The sequence below is a fragment of the Danio rerio genome, chromosome 3 (genome assembly GCF_052040795.2).
Source record: "Danio rerio strain M-AB ecotype USA chromosome 3, GRCz13ab, whole genome shotgun sequence".
In the NCBI taxonomy this organism is placed as follows: domain Eukaryota; kingdom Metazoa; phylum Chordata; class Actinopteri; order Cypriniformes; family Danionidae; genus Danio; species Danio rerio.
In genome coordinates, this window is record NC_141023.1 from 2,345,049 (window position 1) to 2,364,872 (window position 19,824).

Below are 19,824 nucleotides of genomic sequence, written 5' to 3' on the forward strand. Positions count from 1 at the left end.
TGGTACTGCACCCAATCAATCTCATGCTGTGTTCACACCAGACATGGAATGCGTGCATTAAATCACGCGTAAATAGCCGCATGAACATTTGAGTTTACTCGCTTCATACGTGCGTCAAACCCCGCTTCATTCACGTGTCAAATTCACATCAGAACAGACGCGGATTCGTGTGATGGGCAGGACTTCTGTCTGCCCGGTGACTCTAGCTTCATAGCTAAATGGCTAACATGGATTTTATGAATAAAATAAGCGTTTATGTGCTTTATGAAGACGCCGTCGACACGTTTAGGGTTGTGTCTGAGTCCACTACATCTTTTCAGCGGTGCATCCAGCTCTGTGAGCTCAAACCCCTCCAGAAACTGAACCTGGATGGAGGCTTTCAGCGGTGCTTCTGACTGAGCCAAGCAGAGTTTGAACTGTTGTCGGTGAAGGCTGGAGGATTTCCCTCGGAACACCGACAACAGGTCCCATGTCACAATCACGCCCTCACAAGAGCAAGCTTCTGATTGGTTAACGCAGCGTGAATGTATGCTGAAGTTTAGATTTTTCAAAATCAAGATTCGTGCAAAACGCTTCCAAGCGCATCATGTGCTAACCGCTCAATTCGCCCTGCGCCATTCGTGCAATTTGCATCATTCGCGCGTATCGTGCCGCTGGATGTCTATTCGCGCGTTTGCATTGACTTAACATGTAAATCATTCATGCTTGACGCGCATTCCGCGTCTGGTGTGAACGCAGCATCACTGAAAGCAAATCTTTTATTTGGGAGTTCAGGTGTGGAAAATATTTTGTTTTGTAATTTTTAAGGTAATAGGATTTTGGGGATTTGTTAAATTTGACAGTTTTTCTGCACTTTAGCTTCAGCTACAATTTAGATTAGCAATGATATTTCACTTGTATATGCTTGAGCTGGTGTCAACAGTTAAGGAAAGCCTACCTTTCCAAGGTTTTCTTTTAAATGAGCTACTTTTCATTCAACCACAGACTTATTAGAAATGTAATTGCACAAAATGAATGTTGAATCCCAATATTAAACTGTTTTCTAATATAAGTCCTATAGTTTTATTAAACTTATACACTGACCACATGAAGGCAGCTATGTATACCATTCTCAAGGTTGGAGAGTGAAATAGAAACAGATTATTTCATAGATATAACTCAAAGAAAATACAGTAGAACTTGTGCAGTGTCAGTTCATATGCTCTCTGTATGACTTAAATAACTTTCAATATTTGTGGATGTGTTTCTGAGGAATCTGTTAGTAAAAAGACAAAACAATCTCAAAGTACTGTCAGTTTATTTTCATAGTAAAGGATTCACATTATGAAGTATTTAAAGGTTGAAGTATAGACCAAAGAGAAATTTAAGAACTAAATGGAATTAGAAATGCATTGAAAATAAAAACCAATCACTGACATCCAATAGTTAATTTAACAAAGAATGTGATGCAGTGATTTCCAGTCACCTATTTACTCTAAACTTGTGTCTTTTTCGGGTAAATGAAAGGTTTCTGTGTGATGTAGTGGAGGATAAAATAGGGTATATGTCGAAGCATGCTAATAGGACTTTTAATTTGTCAGTAACTTGGGTTAAATGTTTCCGGTTAATTGAATGCCAGCATTTTTTACCCCACTATATTCAATGTAGCTTCTGCACTAGTCTGCCGATTCTGACAGTCGTGTGAGCAAATTTATTATTATTTTTTTTTTACGCTTGAGCAACTAAAATCGGGTGTCCAAACTCAGTCCTGGAGGGCCAATGTCTTAAATATCTAATTTCCAACCCCAATTAAACGCATCTGAATTGGCTTATCAAGCTCTTTCTAGGTATACTAGAAATTTCCAGGCAGGGGTGTTGGAGCTAAACTATGCAGGGCATCGGACCTCCAGGACTGAGTTTGGACATCTCTGAACTAAATGAATGCCAAAGTCTGTTTAACTTAATGTATTCGAGTAACATTACAACATTGATGCTGTAAAAGGAACTGTATGAAATGGAAAACTCCCAATAACAGGTCACTGGAAGTTTATCAGTATGGGAAACACACTAGCTTGGCATATACCCCATGAGGAGGAAAAGTATACACCAAAATACACAAAGTGTGAGGGTGATTTCTTTTGTGTCGGGAAGTTTAAAGTGTTAGGGAGTGTCTTTACACATTCACTGTTCATCGCCAGTTAAAAATCGCTTGGGTATGAACAAGGGGTGCACAATACTGGGAAAATATGTGTCATGTTGAGTATTGCTATAACATTTCTTAGCGTATTAATTTCCCTAGACATGCTATTTTCATGTATTTAATCTTATTTATTTAATGATATTAAAATAAACAATATTTTTTTCTAAACATTCTAATTCAGACAAAAAAAAAACTGTGTGGTGTTAGTCTTTAAAAACACTATGATTGAGTGATCATAGCAGATATTTGAATTTAATTGTCTTTTGTCATTTTACGTCTTTCCTCTCGACTCTGCCCATTAATTTTTATTTCAGGTTGGGTCACTTTAGCCAATAGCAGAAAAGCAACTGTTGTGGAGGTGGGGCTAAAGATAGGAAGCCATCATCTGATTAGTCAAATTTAGATAACCAATGCCTAATTTTATTTATCACAGATGTCTGCAATACATGTATTGTATATACTATTATAGTGATAATAATCATTTTGAGATGTATTGTGTAGCCCGGGTGTGAATGCTGAAAAGCATCTCCAAAAAAATGTGAAGTTTAAGCATTATGCACGAGCATTAAGAATTGTTTGCATTCCGATTTTGACATTAAAGGCACAATAAATGGGAAAGGTAATAAAGTCTTTCTATGAGACGATCTGCCAACATCTATCAGAACTAGATGTCTTTGCTGCAGTCTGTAGCATGTTGACACTGGATCAGGTCCAATATGTAGTGGACACTGTAATGTCCATGTTACTGTGACTGTTGGGATAGATGGTTGTGTTTAGGATTGGGGAAGGCGTAGACATTAATAACTGAGGTTTGGGGTAGGTGTAGACGTTAATAACTGTGAGATTGGGTTTGGGGTAGGTCTAGATGTTAATAACTGAGGGTAGGGTTGGAGTGGATGGATTTAGACATTAATAACTGTGTGGTTGGGTTTAGGGTTGGGGTAGTTGTAGACCAGGGGTGACCAAACTTGTACCTGCATGGCTGGTGTTCTGGAGAGTTTAGCTCCAACCCTAATCAAACACACCCGAACCAGCTAATCAAGCTCTTACTAGATATACTGGAAATATCCTGACAGGTGTGTTGAAGCAAGTTGGAGCTATTTTAATCAGGACATCTGCCCAACAGCACCGAGTTTGGACACGCCTGGTGTAGACATTAATAACTGTGAGGGTTGGGTTTAGGGTTGAAGTGGGAGTAGATGTTAATAACTGTGTGGTTGGGTTCAGAGTTAGGGTAGGTGTAGATGTTAATAATTGTGAGGTTGGGTTTAAGATTGAGGTGTAGACCTGTAGACCTCAATAACTGTGAGGTTGGGGTAGGTGTATATGGTAATGACGTTGAGGTTGGGGTAGGTGTAGGCGCTAATGACTGTGTGGTTGGGTTTAAGGTTGAGGTAGGTGAGACGTTGATAACTGTGGTTGGGTTTAGGGTTGGGTAGGTTTAGATGTTAATAACTGAGGTTGATTTTTAGGGTAGGGGTAGGTTAGTTCAGGGATCACCATTCTTGTTCCTGGACGTCCGTTGCCCTGCAGGGTTTAGCTCCAACTTGCCTCAACACGCCTGCCTGGGTGTTTCAAGTATACCTAGTAAAGCTGCGCTCACACTTGACTTTTCTCCCTATAGACGTTGGGGAATGTGTCAGACCAGTAACGCAGGGTCATGCGTCAAGTTTGGCAGGTTGCTGCGGTGCAAAGTTCAAGCTTGGTGAATTCTGACTTGCGAAATCGCATCACTTGACTGTGAGACCAATCAAGGATCAAAACATGACCTCTCTGAACAGAAATTTAAAACATGGAGCAATCGCTTGCATTTTTTAATATCTAATCATCTTGTTTAATCCCGCCCCTCTTCGCAGCGCCGTACGACAGAATTTTGCACACAAACTCAAGTGTGTCACAGCTTAAGACCTTGATTAGCTTGTTCAGGTGTGTTTGGGTTGGAGCTAAAATCTGCAGGACAATGGACTTCGAGGAACAAGTTTATTGATCCTTGGTGTAGATGTTCATAACTGTGAGGTGAAATTTAGAGTTGTAGTCGGTGTAGACATCATAAACTGTGAGGTTGGGGTAGGTGTAGATGTTAATAACTGAGGGTTGGGGTTGGTGTAGTCCTTTAAAACTGTGAGGTTTAGAGTTGGAGTAGGTTTAAGCATTAATAACTGATGGGTAGGTTTAGGGATGGGGTAGGTGTACATGTTAATATTCGTGGGCTTGGGTTTAGGATTGTGTAGATGTTAATAACTGAGGGTTGGGGATGGTGTAGTCCTTAATAACTGTGCAGTTGGTTTTAGATTTGAGTTTGGTGTAGACGTTAATAACTTTTATGTTGTGCTTAGGGTTGGTATAGATGTTAATAACTGTGAGGTTGGGTTTAGGGTTGTGGTAGGTGTAAATATAAGTAACACACATTGTAATGAGTAATTTAAATTGAATACAATTTGGTTCTTATTTCTAGCAACAACCACTAGCGCGGGCATGTCCACTACAAATTTGACATGATCCAGTACTTCATTGAGCACCAGACTGTGAGGATACACATTTTGTACTTATTGTTATGCTAGAGCGTATTGGTTGGTTGTTTCTGTGCCGCTGTGTGTGTCTCTCTTTTTCTCTCTCTCTTTCTGTCCCGCTCCTGTTTCCAGGTCGCTCTGCCTTAATTGGACGTGTTGCGTCTCTTTTGAAAAGGAGACTGATGGAGTCAGATCGCAGGAGGAGAGACGGAGAGCTTTCAAAGAATGTGCCGTTCTTGTTTAAAGCCTGTTGTAGTGCTTTTCTTCTTGATCTTAAATTGTGAACTTTAAGGGGCTCTCCACCTTTTTCCTTTCCCCTCCTTGTTGTGACTGTCACACACGTATACATTGTATAAAAAAGTCTGAAAGCTGAACCATTTACTGTGAACTGACCTTTTCTCCTGTTTTTGGTTTAGTTAAGGAGTAAGGGTATTTGTAATTCATTTTCTGCATTTCTGTTGGTTCAGTGGGTGAGTTATCTTCGGGTTGGAGTTAGCTGATGTATTGTTTATTATTTTGGCCTTGCTCAGTCCTGAAGCTATTTTTGTTACGCCCCATTCACACGGGGTTTCAGCGTCAACGCTTGACTGAAGGCGTGTCTGAAGTTGGGGCTGAAGCGATCATCATAGAAGCGTCAGCCAATGAAATTCAGTCAGCAATAGGCCACTGTCAGAGCTGGTGTATTTGATACAGCGATCTGATTGGCTGACGCTTCTGTCAGCGCTTGAAAAATTGAGCTAGTTCCAACTTCTGCAGCGAGCAATGCCTCTGAAGCGGTGCCAACGGATCTGCAATGCAGTTAGACAACGCCTGACGTCACCCATTTAAAGTGAATGGGAAGCGTTGACACTGACGCCCCATGTGAATGGGGTGTTAGTGCTCATTCTTTGTTTTCTTGTAAATAAAAACTTTTTTTTCGCCTTCTCACAATAAAATAACCTTTATTTATTTATTTATAATGATTAAACAGGAAAAGATTAAAAGATAATCGAGTCTGACCCCGTATGAATGCTGTTTTTCAGCAGGTTCCTGCTCCAATAGTATCTGGATGCAGCCTTTATGATGCAAGCTGAGATTGCATCACTCAGCGATGCAATGTCAGACACAATGCACTCAAATGGAGTGAGTGATGTCACTGTGATGGTTAGGGGTGGGGTTAGGTGAGCTCATAAAAAGGATTGGATGCAGCTCAGATTGCACTGCACCAGGTCTGCATTCAGACCCTTCTCTCCTGCTCTTCAGAAAATAAAATGACAGACATCTCATCCATCAACACAGTACAAACAATCACCAATCATATAAAATAGAGAAAAGCAGGCTACTATCTCAGTGGCTACAGCGATAGTTGACCATCAGAAGACGAGCATGGCATTTTTTTAAACAGTCTCAGTGTTGGTATTGTTTTGAGATGATGTGGGATCTCATTCCAGACTTTTGTGAAAACAGAAAGATCTCTGTCCATAACAATGTTTAAAAGCCGGTACTGGCAAACATCCATTTGTTACAGATCTGGTGGAACGATCAGTCCTTGTGTTGAGTTTTGGTACCAAAGCACAAAGGGCTGCTGAGGTAGCGCTATTTTAAATTTGATAGTACAGTTTAATACCCGTGTTCATAATGTAGTTTTGAAATGTTAAAGCTTTAGAAAGTGATGGAGCAAAACAGTGATGTGTCCATCCAGAAAGTCTGTTGTGGATCTTATAGGCCCTATTGTACAGTCTAGCTATTGGCTCCAAGATATCGTTTGTTGTGAGAGACCAAACAGGCAAACCGTAAGACAAGGTAGACAAGATTATGGCATGCAGATAAGTTTCTGAAACAGAAGAAGACAAATTTGTCCTAATTTTGCCATAAACAAATAACTTTTGTTTCAGCTTTTTATAAACATTTTGCACATGGTTACAATAAGAGAGTTGAGAGTCTAGACTGATTCCTGAATATTGATATGTGGGTACAATGGAAAGTGAGGAGAGGCGACGCAGTGGGTAGCACGTTCGCCTCACGGCAAGAAGGTCGCTGATTCGAGCCTCGGCTCAGTTGGCGTTTCTGTGTGGAGTTTGCATGTTCTCCCTGCAGTTGCGTGGGTTTCCTCCAGTTGCTCCGGTTTCCCCCACAGTCCAAAGACGTGGTACAGGTGAATTGGGTAGGCTAAATTGTCCATGGTGTATGAGTGTGTGTGTGAATGAGTGTATGTGAATGTTTCCCAGAGATGGGTTGTGGCTGGAGGGGCATCCGCTGCGTAAAAACTTGCTGGATAAGTTGGCGGTTCATTGCACTGTGGCGACCCCAGATTATTAAAGGGACTAAGCCGACAAGAAAATAAAATAAAAGATAATTTTCTCCTAGGTGAATAAAAGTACACACACTCTGTTTTCTTAACATTAATAGTCAAATGATTGTCTTGCAGCCACTCATGTAAATGCTGAAGATCTCTTTAAGGTCATTTAAATCATAAACCTGTTAACTGTTTATTTATTTATTTTCTTTAACTTTTATGTTCAACCTCAGCCCTAGACATTTGTGGTCGTAACACTATTGTTATGGCAGTGATTCTTGGTTTAACTCTCATACCTTTTGGTTCTTTGCTGATTTTACAGCACTTTGGATAGGTTGTGTGAAAATGCTCTATAAATAAAGGGAAAGAAAGAAAAGAAAGAAAGGCACAAAAATGTCCTCTCCTACACCAATCATTTCACTTATTTCCCTCTTGTTATTACCATTGTTTTTCTGTGCGCACAGATGCAGTTTCTATAACTCAACTTGTTGAACTACTGAACTACTTCTTTTGATAGGATACTTGATTTAATTTCGCATGGACAAATGGAGAAACCATGTAGAAAAAAAGTGCCGTTTTGAAAATACCCGTGTTTGTGAACAGGGCCTTAAAGTGGAGAGAAACCGTGTGTGTGTGTGTGTGTGTGTGTGTGTACTAGAGTCGCTCCTGCTCCAGCCACACCACCGCCCTCTGCTGGCTGAGGATGGTGCTGCGTATGACAGCCAGCAGCTCGTCTGTGCTGTTCCATGTATTGGGCTCCACCGCACTGAACATCAGAGGAAGAGTCTCCAGCTGCAGCTCCTCCATCTGACTGGCCTCCATCAGGTCCTCCTCTCTGTGGCCTGACAACAGCTTCCTGAAACAAACACACACACATACAGGGGAAATTAAGACACACCAGCACTGGGATGCCTCTGAAGATTTTAAAATCTGCTGTTCATTATAGCTTAGTTTTAGTTTAGTTTACACATTTCTATTTAGTTTTTTTATATTTAAAGGGACCTATAATTTTGAGCTATTCTTAGACATCTTTTAGATATTTCACGGACAGCCCAATCCTTGTTTTAGCCAATACGTTTGTGCTTAGATGTCTAATAGACATTATTAAACATAAAAAAGTGCTTGCTGGGGTGTTTTTCTGCTTCATTCAAATATCATTACACCCCTAAAAAATAATAACATTAATAACTGCACACCTGAACTTGCGTCCCTTCTTGTCTTTGGGTTTGATGTGGATTATTATGGGATAGATGCTCTGCTTCAGGAGATTCTCCACATGATTCAAGCCCAGCTGAAGCAGGCAGTGTTTGTCCTGAAAACACACATGGTTTAAGCATAGATATGACTCTGTGTGTATATATGTGTGTGTGTCTGTGTGTTATATACCTGCTTAATAACCTCTTGAATACTCTGTATTTTGATTCCCAGTGGCTGATCAGTGGAGTCCAAGAGGAACACACTTTTATCCTGGCGCACGGCATTCTCCAGTTGCTCTGTACAACAACAACGATTCATAAAACGTGAATAATTCCTGACATCATGAAGAGGTAAGAGCATCCAGACTTTTAGAAAAAAAAACATATCAGTCAGAGAGTTATTAAATTATCAATATTATATCAATAATAACTGGCATTATCAAATATAAAGAGTGTAAGGTGTCTATTGTTCCAATCGATCAGCAGAAAACAGAATGAGTTTTTCCTCTCTTAATTAAACAGTACAATTTTTACGAATTCCTGCATCAAAAAACAGTATTTAGGACAGAAACTACAATAGGAATTAAAGTAAATATAACAAACTAAACTGTAGCAGAAACCCAAATAGTAGTAATGAGATAAATAAGATAACATTGTTTAGAAAAGTAGCACATATTGGGCTGTAACAGTATAAAATAAATATATGAGGGAAGTACAGCAGTAGCAAATAAAACTGTCATGACAGCCAGAGATCCATGTTGGGAAAGATCGCACATGAACCACAGACCTTTAACGAACTACGACTTCCTAAATTACGCTTTGCACACAGCGGACTCCATTTCCATCAGAGGTGTAAAGAGTACCTGAAAACCATACTTGAGTAAAAGTACAGATACCTTGCTGTATATGCCGTCATATTGGGGAAATAAACACACCCAGTCCTTTTTCAATTTATTAACATAAAAACGGTGGACCAATTGGATCAGTTTTCAGACCAACCGCAATTTACGTAGGAGTTAAACAAATAACTCACAGCACTGTCATGTCTGTATGTGTCCACCAGAGGTTCGAGATGAGTTCGAGATGAACTCAGAGGGTGAAATACAGCTGCCAAGAACTACAAGTCCATCCATTCCTTCGAGCACACACCCGGTCTTCCATCTATACTGATTTGCAATACACAGCTGTCTCCGTTTTCCTGTTGATTTCTTGGACTACATATACAGCTATTTCTCCATTGTTTGTTAGTTCGTCGTGTTTGGTATGTTGTTCTGAGAAGTTTCTTGTATCCTGCCATAGTCCTTGAGTCTTGTTTGTAGTTATCTGTCATAGTTCCTTGTTTTGTTTATTTCTTGTTATTTTGTCACTTTGATTTTTGGATTTCTTGATCTTTCTGTCACCGCACATTACCATCATCAAACTGCATTTGGATCTACACCTTGGGTCCGTTCTTCGTACCTCGCTTAAATGATCTAAGATGATTTGGCAGATCCTGGATATTTTAATCTTGATAACTGATCTCTCGCTAATTTGGTTCTTCAAACAAGTTCGCGAATCAGATTAGAATATCTGGATGAACTGATCTGAGATCGCTGCGTTTGTTGTGAAGGACAGATCTATCGATCCTCGAAATCATGATCAGCAATGCAACGATTGGCTGACGGCACAGCAGCGTAATGACATCATCTGATTAATATTCAATTATCCATGTGAGCAAATTTACATAAAATTAGCAGTAAACGGCTTGTTAAATATGACACGCAGTAACTTCACATTTGTTGTGAGCTGCAGGCTTTACACTTTCATTTGTCAAGACAAGAGTATTCATCATGTATTTCAATGCAAATCAATGTATTTAGTTCTTCATTTAGAAAAGATTTTCTTTATTATAGTAACCGTTTTTTAATCGGTGTAAAGAATAACTGGTTGTTTCCAAAAGCATTTTGATATTGTTAAAGGCGTCTGCAACTTTTGTGAAGCATCAAATCACTGGCATATTAACTGCCAAAACATGTTTATGACTGCATAAATGTATTATTGCTTTTAAAAAAAAGTCACATATTGTGCAATTCTATTGTACACAATTTGTACTAAAGCGATCTAAAAAGTTCATATCAATAAGTTTTCTCTTTGCAACACCAGGTGGCAGTCTTTGTACTTTCATTTCGAGGGTGCAGATTGCATAAGTTTTATTAATATGTATAACTTTATTTATTTTATTAATAACTATAACTTTTATATATATAGTTAAAAAATATTTACTATTTTCCCAAGTGTATATAACTTTTACTGTAAGAAAATATCAGAACTCGGTACATACTTTCTGTATTATCTTTGCTTGAACTGAGCCAATCTAATCCTGTTTATATGAATTGAGCCTGCTCCCGATCAGGTTTGACCTAGCAGATCTGTTGCCATGACAACAACTCTCGGATCAGCTTTGAAGAACGAAACGATCCTGGATCGTGTCAAATCGTCAACATCCAAATCCAGCTAACTGAGTAATCCACGTACGAAGAACGGACCCCTTGTTGTCTCCGTCCTTGTCAACAAACCGTGACAGTGTAACGGAGGCCAGCTAGTGTGTGCTGTGCAGGTAAACCTCACTCCTCTGACCTCTAAAGGTGCTCTGGCGACAAATGCTAGAGGTCATGGTCTTTAGCCTCCTTGGTAGAGCACCCGACTCCTATGCGGAAGGTCGCTGGTTTGATACCAGCTCGGAGCGGGTTGGGTAGCGTAGGACCGGCAGGGTTACAACAGCACGACTACAATTACAAAAAAATTTGCTCTGTTAAATTCACTAACCTTTTAATGCCTTTTGGTGCGATTATAACCCACTATTAAAAACAACAACAACAACAATGACTGAATGTTTTGAATGGGAAGCTGGAATGTAGCCGTGGCGGGATGCATTTTGGTGTGGCGCCCCGCCATGGAAGAATGAATGTAACCATGGGACGTTTTGTTGTATTGATGTTCCAAAGCCCAAGTCTTGTATGAGTTTCTCTTGTTTATTTGATACCTTGTAAGACTTCACGAAGACTATATAATTAAAATTGCACTTGAATCCTACCTTTTGTCCTCGTCTCATCACCGCATCGTGACAAAAACACAAATAAACATCCATATTTTCCAACTAAGCCAGAAATGAGGAAAATAGGTCAGAAATAGACAGCTTTTTCATCTAGAACCATTTTTTTGTTAAATACGACAGTGCGTTGCCAAATAGTGTAAAATTGTTCAGTATTACCGCAAACTGTATAGCTATTATTATCTGTTTGAAAAAGCAAAGATTTTAGAAGCCGATAGTACAAATTCCATCTGAAAATGTAGAGATATTTTAGCATTATTCAATACTTCATGACTATTTTATTTAAATTTAATTATTTAGCAGATGCTTGAATCTAAAAAGAGAGGGATACCACAAGCGATTCATCATCAAGAGGCCAAGATACAGTAAATATACTACATTCACAACAGTCAATTTGGTTCATCCAATTCACCTATAGCGCATGTGTTTGGACCCGAAGGAAACCCACGCCAACACGGGGAGAACATGCAAACCCATTCATTCATTTTCTTTTCGGCTTAGTCTCTTTATTAATCAGGGGTCGTCACAGTGGAATGAAAGAGCAACTTATCCAGCATATGTCTTACACAGCGGATGCCCTTCCAGCTGCAACCCATCACTGGGAAACATCCATACACTCTCATTCACACACATGAACTACGGACAATTTAGCCTACCCAATTTACCTAAAGCACATGCCTTTGGAGTTGTGGGGGAAACCGGAGTACCCAGAGGAAACCCGCGGCAACACGGGGAGAACATGCAAACTCCACACAGAAATGCCAACTGACCCAGATGAGGCTTGAAAAAGTGACCTTCTTGCTTTAAAGCAATAGTGCTACTCACTGCGCCACCGTGACGCCAACATGCAAACTCCGCACAAAAAAGCCAACAGACCCAGCCGAGACTCGAACCAGTGACCTTCTTGCTGTGAGGCCACAGTGCTACCCACTGAGCCACCGTGCTACTCTATGCCCTTTTCAAACCTTGAAAACCCTCGATTAAAATTCAAGTGTTGTCAAGGATTTCCAGCAGCTGTATGAGTTTTGCTGTCCTATATTAGCGGAGCTGTACCTGGATGGCAGATGTCGAAGTCCTGGCCGGATTCGGCAGGCTGCATTAGCCGCTCGATGATCCCGCAAGACAGCAGAGACGGAGAAAACACCACCGGACGCTTGCTGGAGACCTCAACCATCTGAACCAGACTGAATGGGATCAGCTGCTCCTCATGACCTGCACACAAAGCCTCGTTTTTGTGAATTATGAGGACATTACATAGTTTTAATACTGTACAAACTGTATTTTCAATGGCCCTCCCCCCAACCATATCTCTAATCCCATCCCTCAAAGTAAATAGCAGTTTTACTTTCTGTAGGATGATTCTTGATCAGTAATTTCCTCATAATCCAATACCTTCCTCTAATACCTGTGTCATACCCCTATCATTATACACATTTGTGTCCTGATAAGTCACAAAAACAGGTATACACAGACACACACAGGATATTCTCTCTGATTGGATGAATGCATAAGTGGGCGGGGCTTACGGTTGCTGAGTGTGTAGAGCACTGGATTGGATGAGCCAATGGAGCGATAGTCTGACGCGACGGCTTTAATGAGCCGAACACGCTCTGGGTTTTTCCTGCTGAACTACAGACACAAAACAACAACGTGTGAGAGAGAGACAGACAAATATTAACAAATGAATGTGTATCTACAGGCAAAATGACAAACAGACGAGGTATCCAGACAGACAGAAAGCACACAACTCAGTATCTGTGAGACATACAGACATCTCTCTGCAGCCAGAGACTGTCAGAGGGTTATCACAGACAAACACAAATAAATGGGTACCTACAGACAGATCCAGAGACACATAACAACAGACAGACAGACGGGTATATCAGACAGGTAAAGACAGACAGGTATGTGAGCAGAAATGTGTATTGACAGAGAAGCAAACAGACAAATAATAATTACACACAGATTGATAACAGACAGACAGTAATTACAGGCTAGAAAGAAAGACAAACAAAAAGAAAAACAGAGAGAAAGAGACGGAAAAACAGACAGAAAGATTGACAGAGATAGACAGGCATACAGACAGACAAGAGACAGAAACACAGACAAACAGAAAGACTGACAACCAGAAAAACAGACAGAGGCAGACAGACAGAACAACAGACAGAAACACAGACAGACAGACAAACAGGAAAAACAACACACAGATATTCAGACAGACAAACAAGAAAGAGTGACAGATCGTCAGACAGACATAAAAACAAACAGACACAAAGACAGATGGACAGACAGACAGACAGAAACACAGACAGAGAGACAGACAGAAAAAAAACAATCAGACAGAAACATGGACAGACAGAAAGAACAACAGACAGGCAGGCAGACAGACAGAAAGACAACAGGCAGAAGAACAGACAGACAGAAAAAACAAAAGACAGACAGACAGAACAACAGACAGACAGACAGAAGGAACAACATACAGACAGGCAGAAAGACAGAACAACAGACAGAACAACAGACAGACAGACAGAAAGACAACAGGCAGAAGAACAGACAGACAGACAGAAAAAACAAAAGACAGACAGACAGAACAACAGACAGACAGACAGACAGACAGACAGACAGACAGACAGAAGGAACAACAGACAGACAGACAAAGACAGACAAAACAACAGACAGACAGAACAATAGACAGACAGAAAGAACAACTGACAGAAAGGCAGATAGACACACAGACAGTCACACAGAAGGAACAACAGACAGACAAAAAGACATACAGACAGAAAGAACAACAGACAAACAGAGATACAGACAGACAGACAGACAGAAATAACAACAGACAAACAGAGATACAGACAGACAGACAGACAGAAATAACAACAGACAAACAGAGATACAGACAGACAGACAGACAGAAATAACAACAGACAACAAGAGATACAGACAGACAGACAGACAGAAATAACAACAGACAACAAGAGATACAGACAGACAGACAGAAATAACAACAGACAAACAGAGATACAGACAGACAGACAGACAGACAGAAATAACAACAGACAACAAGAGATACAGACAGACAGACAGACAGAAAAAACAACAGAGACAGACAGAAAAAACAACAGACAGACAGACAGAGAGAAAGAGCTACAGATAGACAGAACAACAAACAGTTAGACAGACAGACAGAAAGAACAACAGACAGACAGACAGAGAGAAAGAGCTACAGATAGACAGAACAACAAACAGTTAGACAGACAGACAGAAAGAACGACAGAACAATAGACAAACACAGACAGAACGAACAACAGACAGACGGAACAACAGACAGACAGACAGACAGACAGATCGAACAACAGACAGACAGACAGACAGAAACAGAAACACAGACAGACAAGAAGAACAACAGACAGACAAAAAAAACAGAGACAGACAGAGAGGAAGAACAACAGACAGACACAGACAGACAAACAGATAGAAAATAGATAGATACACAGAGACATAAAGACTGACAGACAGACAGACAAACAGAAAGACAGACAGCTATCAACAGTCACCTTCATCCTGTACTGATTCTGTTCAATGGCCATTGTGCGCAGCCTCACCAACAGCAGCTGCTGAGCCCTGAACCAGAAGAACACCTTTAACATTGTCAAGTGTTTCAATTGTGTGTGTTTGTGTGTGATGTGCCTGTTGAAGTCTATGTGTGCGTGCGTGCGTGCGTGTGTGTGTGTGTGTGTGTGTGTGTGTGCGTGTGTGTGTGTGTGTGCGTGTGTGGTATGTGTGTGATGCACCTGTTATAGTTCGGCACAGCTCCAGTCTGCAGTGGCGCCCCCGTGTGTTTGTCCACGCGAGCGCAGCGCCACTGGTATTTCCCGTTGTATCGCGTGTCGGTGACGTGCAGCACATCATCACACTGGACACAGAGACACGGCGGATCCCCATGGGAACTGAGGTCAAGGTTCACACGCACATAGAAGGAGTCGGCGCCGACGAAAGATGGAGACGAGAGTTCAGCCATTAAACGAGAATAACCTGAAGAAAGGAGAGGAGAGATACTGAAACACATGCTAATCAATCATCAACATCAGAATTCATTCATTCATTCATTTCAGCTTAGTCCCTTTATTAATCAGGGGTCACCACAGCAGAATGAACCTCCAACTTAACCAGCATATGTTTTACACAGCGGATGCCCTTCCAGCCGCAACCCAACATAAACTCTTGCATTTGCACACAAACACTACGGCCAATTTAGCCTACCCATTTCACCTGTAGTGCATGTGTTTGGACTGTATGGGAAACCAGAGCACCTGGAGGAAACCCACGCCAACACGAGGAGAACAATGCCAACTGACCCAGTTGGAACTCAAACCAGTGACCTTCTTGCTATGAGGCAATCTTGCAAACCAGGCTCATTCTGAAAACGTAGTCCGGTGAACGTTTTTGGAGACTGCGAATTATGTAGTCGGAGGTACGTATGGCTGCATTTCATTATTTAAGCGATTGCTATGGAGCCGTGTGACGGCGCTCCTTTTGGCACTTTGGCTGACCGCTTACCTCCGTGTGGAGGGCTTTCCTGCCGCAAGCAGTTTGTCCAGTTAGCTCGACGTGTATGCAGAGAGGAGCTGACCATGACGACGACGACCGGGTTCGAGTCCGGGAAAGAGCGGTTCCAGAAATCAGGTAAGACAAAAACAGAATCCAAAAAATAAAGCGAACGACTGAACAACCGGGTGAGAATTTAGTAAAATCCAAAAACGTGGTCAAATCAGACCAGGGTTTTTCTTTTTCTGGACGGCTTTTGTTAATAGTCAGTTGGGTTTAGGGAAGTAAGTGGGTGGGCGGGTCAATCGGTAAAATAGGTTGGGTTTAGGGAAGGAGGAGGGTGGGTCAGTCGATTGGCCAGTCGCCCAGTCAATCATTCAGTCAGTCAGTCAGACAGACGGTCATTCGACAGCGACCTCTTGTGGGTTTACACGAGAACAGCGCGGACGCGAACGGCACTCGCAAGAGACATTTGAGAAGCGAAAAAGCGCACACAGCGGCCTCTCGCGGAAACAAAATCTGCAAAAAAATACGTACCTCCAGGGAACGTCCGTGGGACTACGTTTTTTAGAATGAGCCTGGGTTGCAATCGTGCTACCGTGACACCAAAGTTCATTTATTATTTATACAATTAAGTAAAGCAACACATAATTGCTTATAACTAGGGCCAGACGGAATCTGCGGATATTTTTTGCTATTTCTGTGCAGAATTTGGTAGAAATCTGAGGATTTAAGCTGATTTATTTTGGGAGAATTATATCTAAAACCTTAATAATATATGAAATAAAACCCTTTATAACTTAAAAAATAACCCTTTTTAACTTGTATTTAATGTTTACAATGCAAATTAAATTAGATCTACTATATTTGGTAAACAAAGCAAGTCTCATATAATATCTCTACTAAAAGACAGAAAATATTACTATACAAACTGTATTGTAAATAAAACATATTCGCAATAATAATATTGATTAATTTAAAAACTGAATAAATATGAATTTACACACAAGTAGATAAACAGAATCAATGATGGGCTAAAAGTCAGCAGAATTCTGCGCTTGCAGATTCTGTGTGGACCTACTCATAACAAATATAGCTTAAGGGGCTAATAATGTTGACCTTAAATAGTTTTTTAATGAAAAACTGCTTTTATTCTAGCTGAAAGAAAACAAACAAGAGTTTCTCCAGAAGAAAAAATATTAGAGGAAATACTGCGAACAATTCCTGAATCTGTTCAACATCATTTGGGAAACATTTGAACAACAACAAAAATCATTCGTGAATGAATTCTGACCTAAGCTGTATATGTAAGCTGTGATATTTTTTTGTAATGAAGTGAGCAGACAGAGTTGATGTTGGTGTGTGTGTGTGTGTGTGTGTGTGTGTGTGTGTGTGTGTGTGTGTGTGTGTGTGTGTGTGTGTGTGTGCTCACTCACCGTCTGGATTGTGTGTGTGTTTGAGTGAGTTTGGTTCAGTCCACCACTGCAGAGAGAAATGAGCCACTTCCGCCGTACACTGATTGAGACACACACGACCGTCACCGAACAACACCTGATCCAGCTGACACACACACACACACACACACAAAAAAAGCCAGAGAAACATCATTAATCATTACACACACACACACACACACACACAAGTGTCCTAGAAATACATCATCTCTAGATGGAAGATTTTGATCTTTATGAGCGCTTCACTGTGAACTCTACTGAATGCATATTCAATTCATTTTACTAAATGTTATCTTATCTTATTAACTAGGCAGGTTAGAGTAATTAGGCAAGTTATTGTTTAATGCTGGTTTCTTCGGTAGACTATTGAAAAAAGTAGCTTAAAGGGGCTAATAATATTGACCTTAAAATGTTAAAAAATAAATAAATAAAACTGCTTTTATTCTAGCCGAATAAAACAAATAAGACTTTCTCCAGAAGAAAAAATATTATCAGACATACTGTGAACATTTCCTGAATCTGTTCAACATCATTTGAGAAATATTTAAACAAGAAAATAAAATTTCAAAGGGGGGCGAATAATTCTGACTTCGTATATATACAGTCAAAAGCAGAATTATTAGCCCCCCTGAATTATTAGACTGCTTGTTTATTTTTTCATCAATTTCTGTTTAACGGAGAGAAGATGTTTTCAACACATTTCTAAACATAATAGTTTTAATAACTCATCTCTAATAACTGATTTATTTTCTCTTTGACATGATGACAGTAAATAATATTAGACTAGATATTCTTCAAGACACTTCTATACAGCTTAAAGTGACATTTAAAGGCTACACTAGGGTAATTAGGTTGACTAGGCAGGTTAGGGTAATTAGGCAAGTTATTGTATAACGATGGTTTGTTCTGTAGACTATTGAAAACAAATATAGCTTAAAGGGGCTAATAATTTTGACTCTAAAATGGTGTTCAAAAAATTAAAAACTGCTTTTATTCTAGCAAAAATAAAACAAATAAGACTTTCACCAGAAGAAAAAATATTATCAGACATACTGTGAAAATTTCCTGAATCTGTTCAACATAATTTGGAAAATATGTTAAAAAGAAGAAAAAATTCAAAGGGGGGGCGAAAAATTCTGACTTCAACTGTATATATATTATTTTTCTTTTCTAATATTAAGTAAAGACTATGTTCCTTGAAGACACTTTATAAATTTCCTTCTGTAAATACACCAAAACTTGTTTGATTACTAATATGAAGCAGTTCGTTTGTGGTGTCTGACCTCCAGCAGTTCAGTGCCCTCCCTCAGGCCGCAGGCCTCAGCGGTGGAGCCCTTCTTCACCGTTTGCACGAACACACCGCTGCGGTTTCCCCCAACTATAGTGATGTCCTGTGCCAGGCTGAGGCTTCTGGGGGACGAGGAGAGCGACACTGACCTGAGAAAAACACAACAGAAGAAAACACAACAGAAAAATTATGGTTACGCTTTATTTTGATGGTCCGTTTGTTGAATTCAGGTTGCATTGCATCTACATACAAAGTAGACTGTTAGGTTAGTGTAAGTTGACATGTACCTGAAAAGTTTCTTATAGTCAGTTAAATGTCTGTTGAAGGAGCAGAATCCGCAGATATTAAGCAGACAGTCGACTAATACTCAATACTAATACTAATACTCAGTGGGCAGTCTCACAATATCACTCCCGAGTGAGCACGCTTGGCGTGTGTGTGTATGTTTATACAGACAGCTTGTTATAGCCTCCCCACAAAATACAACACTGTGTATGGAAAGCACCGTCAATGTACCGTGATGCACCGAGATATCGAATTGAACTGAATCGATGGCATGATAATTGTAACCGAACCAAACTGTGAGACCAGTATAGGTTAACACCTCTATCAGCCAAGACTCTAAATGAATCGAAGCTGTTTATGAGCCTTCCTAAAGCACATGAACAGGTATTTTGTCAATAAATTCCCTGTTAGCCATTTAGCAAATGAAGCTACAGTCACAGGACAGAAAGAAGCCCTGCCCATGACGCAAATCCACGTCTATTGTGAAATAAATTTTAAGCACAAATGAAGCGAGTAAACTCAAAATGTTCACACGTCTATTGACGCGCGAATATTGAACATGTCTGGTGTGAACACAGCATAAAATCTAAAAATTCCAAAATAATTTTAAAAGATTCAGGCAGATAGATTAACTGCATTTGCAAAAATATAACTTTTTTGAGGGTCTTGATCTGAAAAAAAAAAGAGAAAGGTGAAGCTGCAGGCCCGGAGACCCAACTGCACGCTCAGACCTGCGCGCACAGACCTGCACTTCCAGACCTATTGTTTTCTCAGACAGTGCCACCTGCTGTTGGGTCTGGGGAAGCAGCAGGTACGGAGACCGAACTGCACGCTCAGACCAGCACTTTCTAGCAAGCAGCAACATCAGAAACGCCAGAATAAGGTTATTGATTATTTAAGCGATTCCTGAAAATGACCAAGTTTTATGGCATAAATCAATGTGTCGTAAAATATTACACTAAAAACAATTATTTCAGTGTTCGATTTGATCAAAATTA

The 19,824-nt window shown here is 40.2% G+C and overlaps 1 protein-coding gene across 4 annotated transcripts in view; it reads right to left on the reverse strand.

The window, feature by feature from the left end:
* Positions 1-1,280: 1,280 nt before the first annotated feature.
* zmp:0000000896 overlaps positions 1,281-19,824 on the reverse strand; it is a 49,773-nt gene continuing 31,229 nt past the window's right edge. For 3 of the 4 annotated variants that reach the window (XM_087243392.1, XM_087243393.1, NM_001442674.1), the window contains 9 exon segments: positions 18,537-18,690; positions 17,236-17,359; positions 15,046-15,286; positions 14,809-14,875; positions 12,778-12,880; positions 12,305-12,463; positions 8,351-8,457; positions 8,161-8,276; positions 1,281-7,820 (listed from right to left, as the gene is read on the reverse strand). In XM_087243392.1, coding sequence (XP_087099518.1) covers positions 7,619-7,820; positions 8,161-8,276; positions 8,351-8,457; positions 12,305-12,463; positions 12,778-12,880; positions 14,809-14,875; positions 15,046-15,286; positions 17,236-17,359; positions 18,537-18,690 — 1,273 coding nt within the window. In that variant the 3' untranslated portion in view covers positions 1,281-7,618. 4 annotated transcript variants of the gene reach the window in all.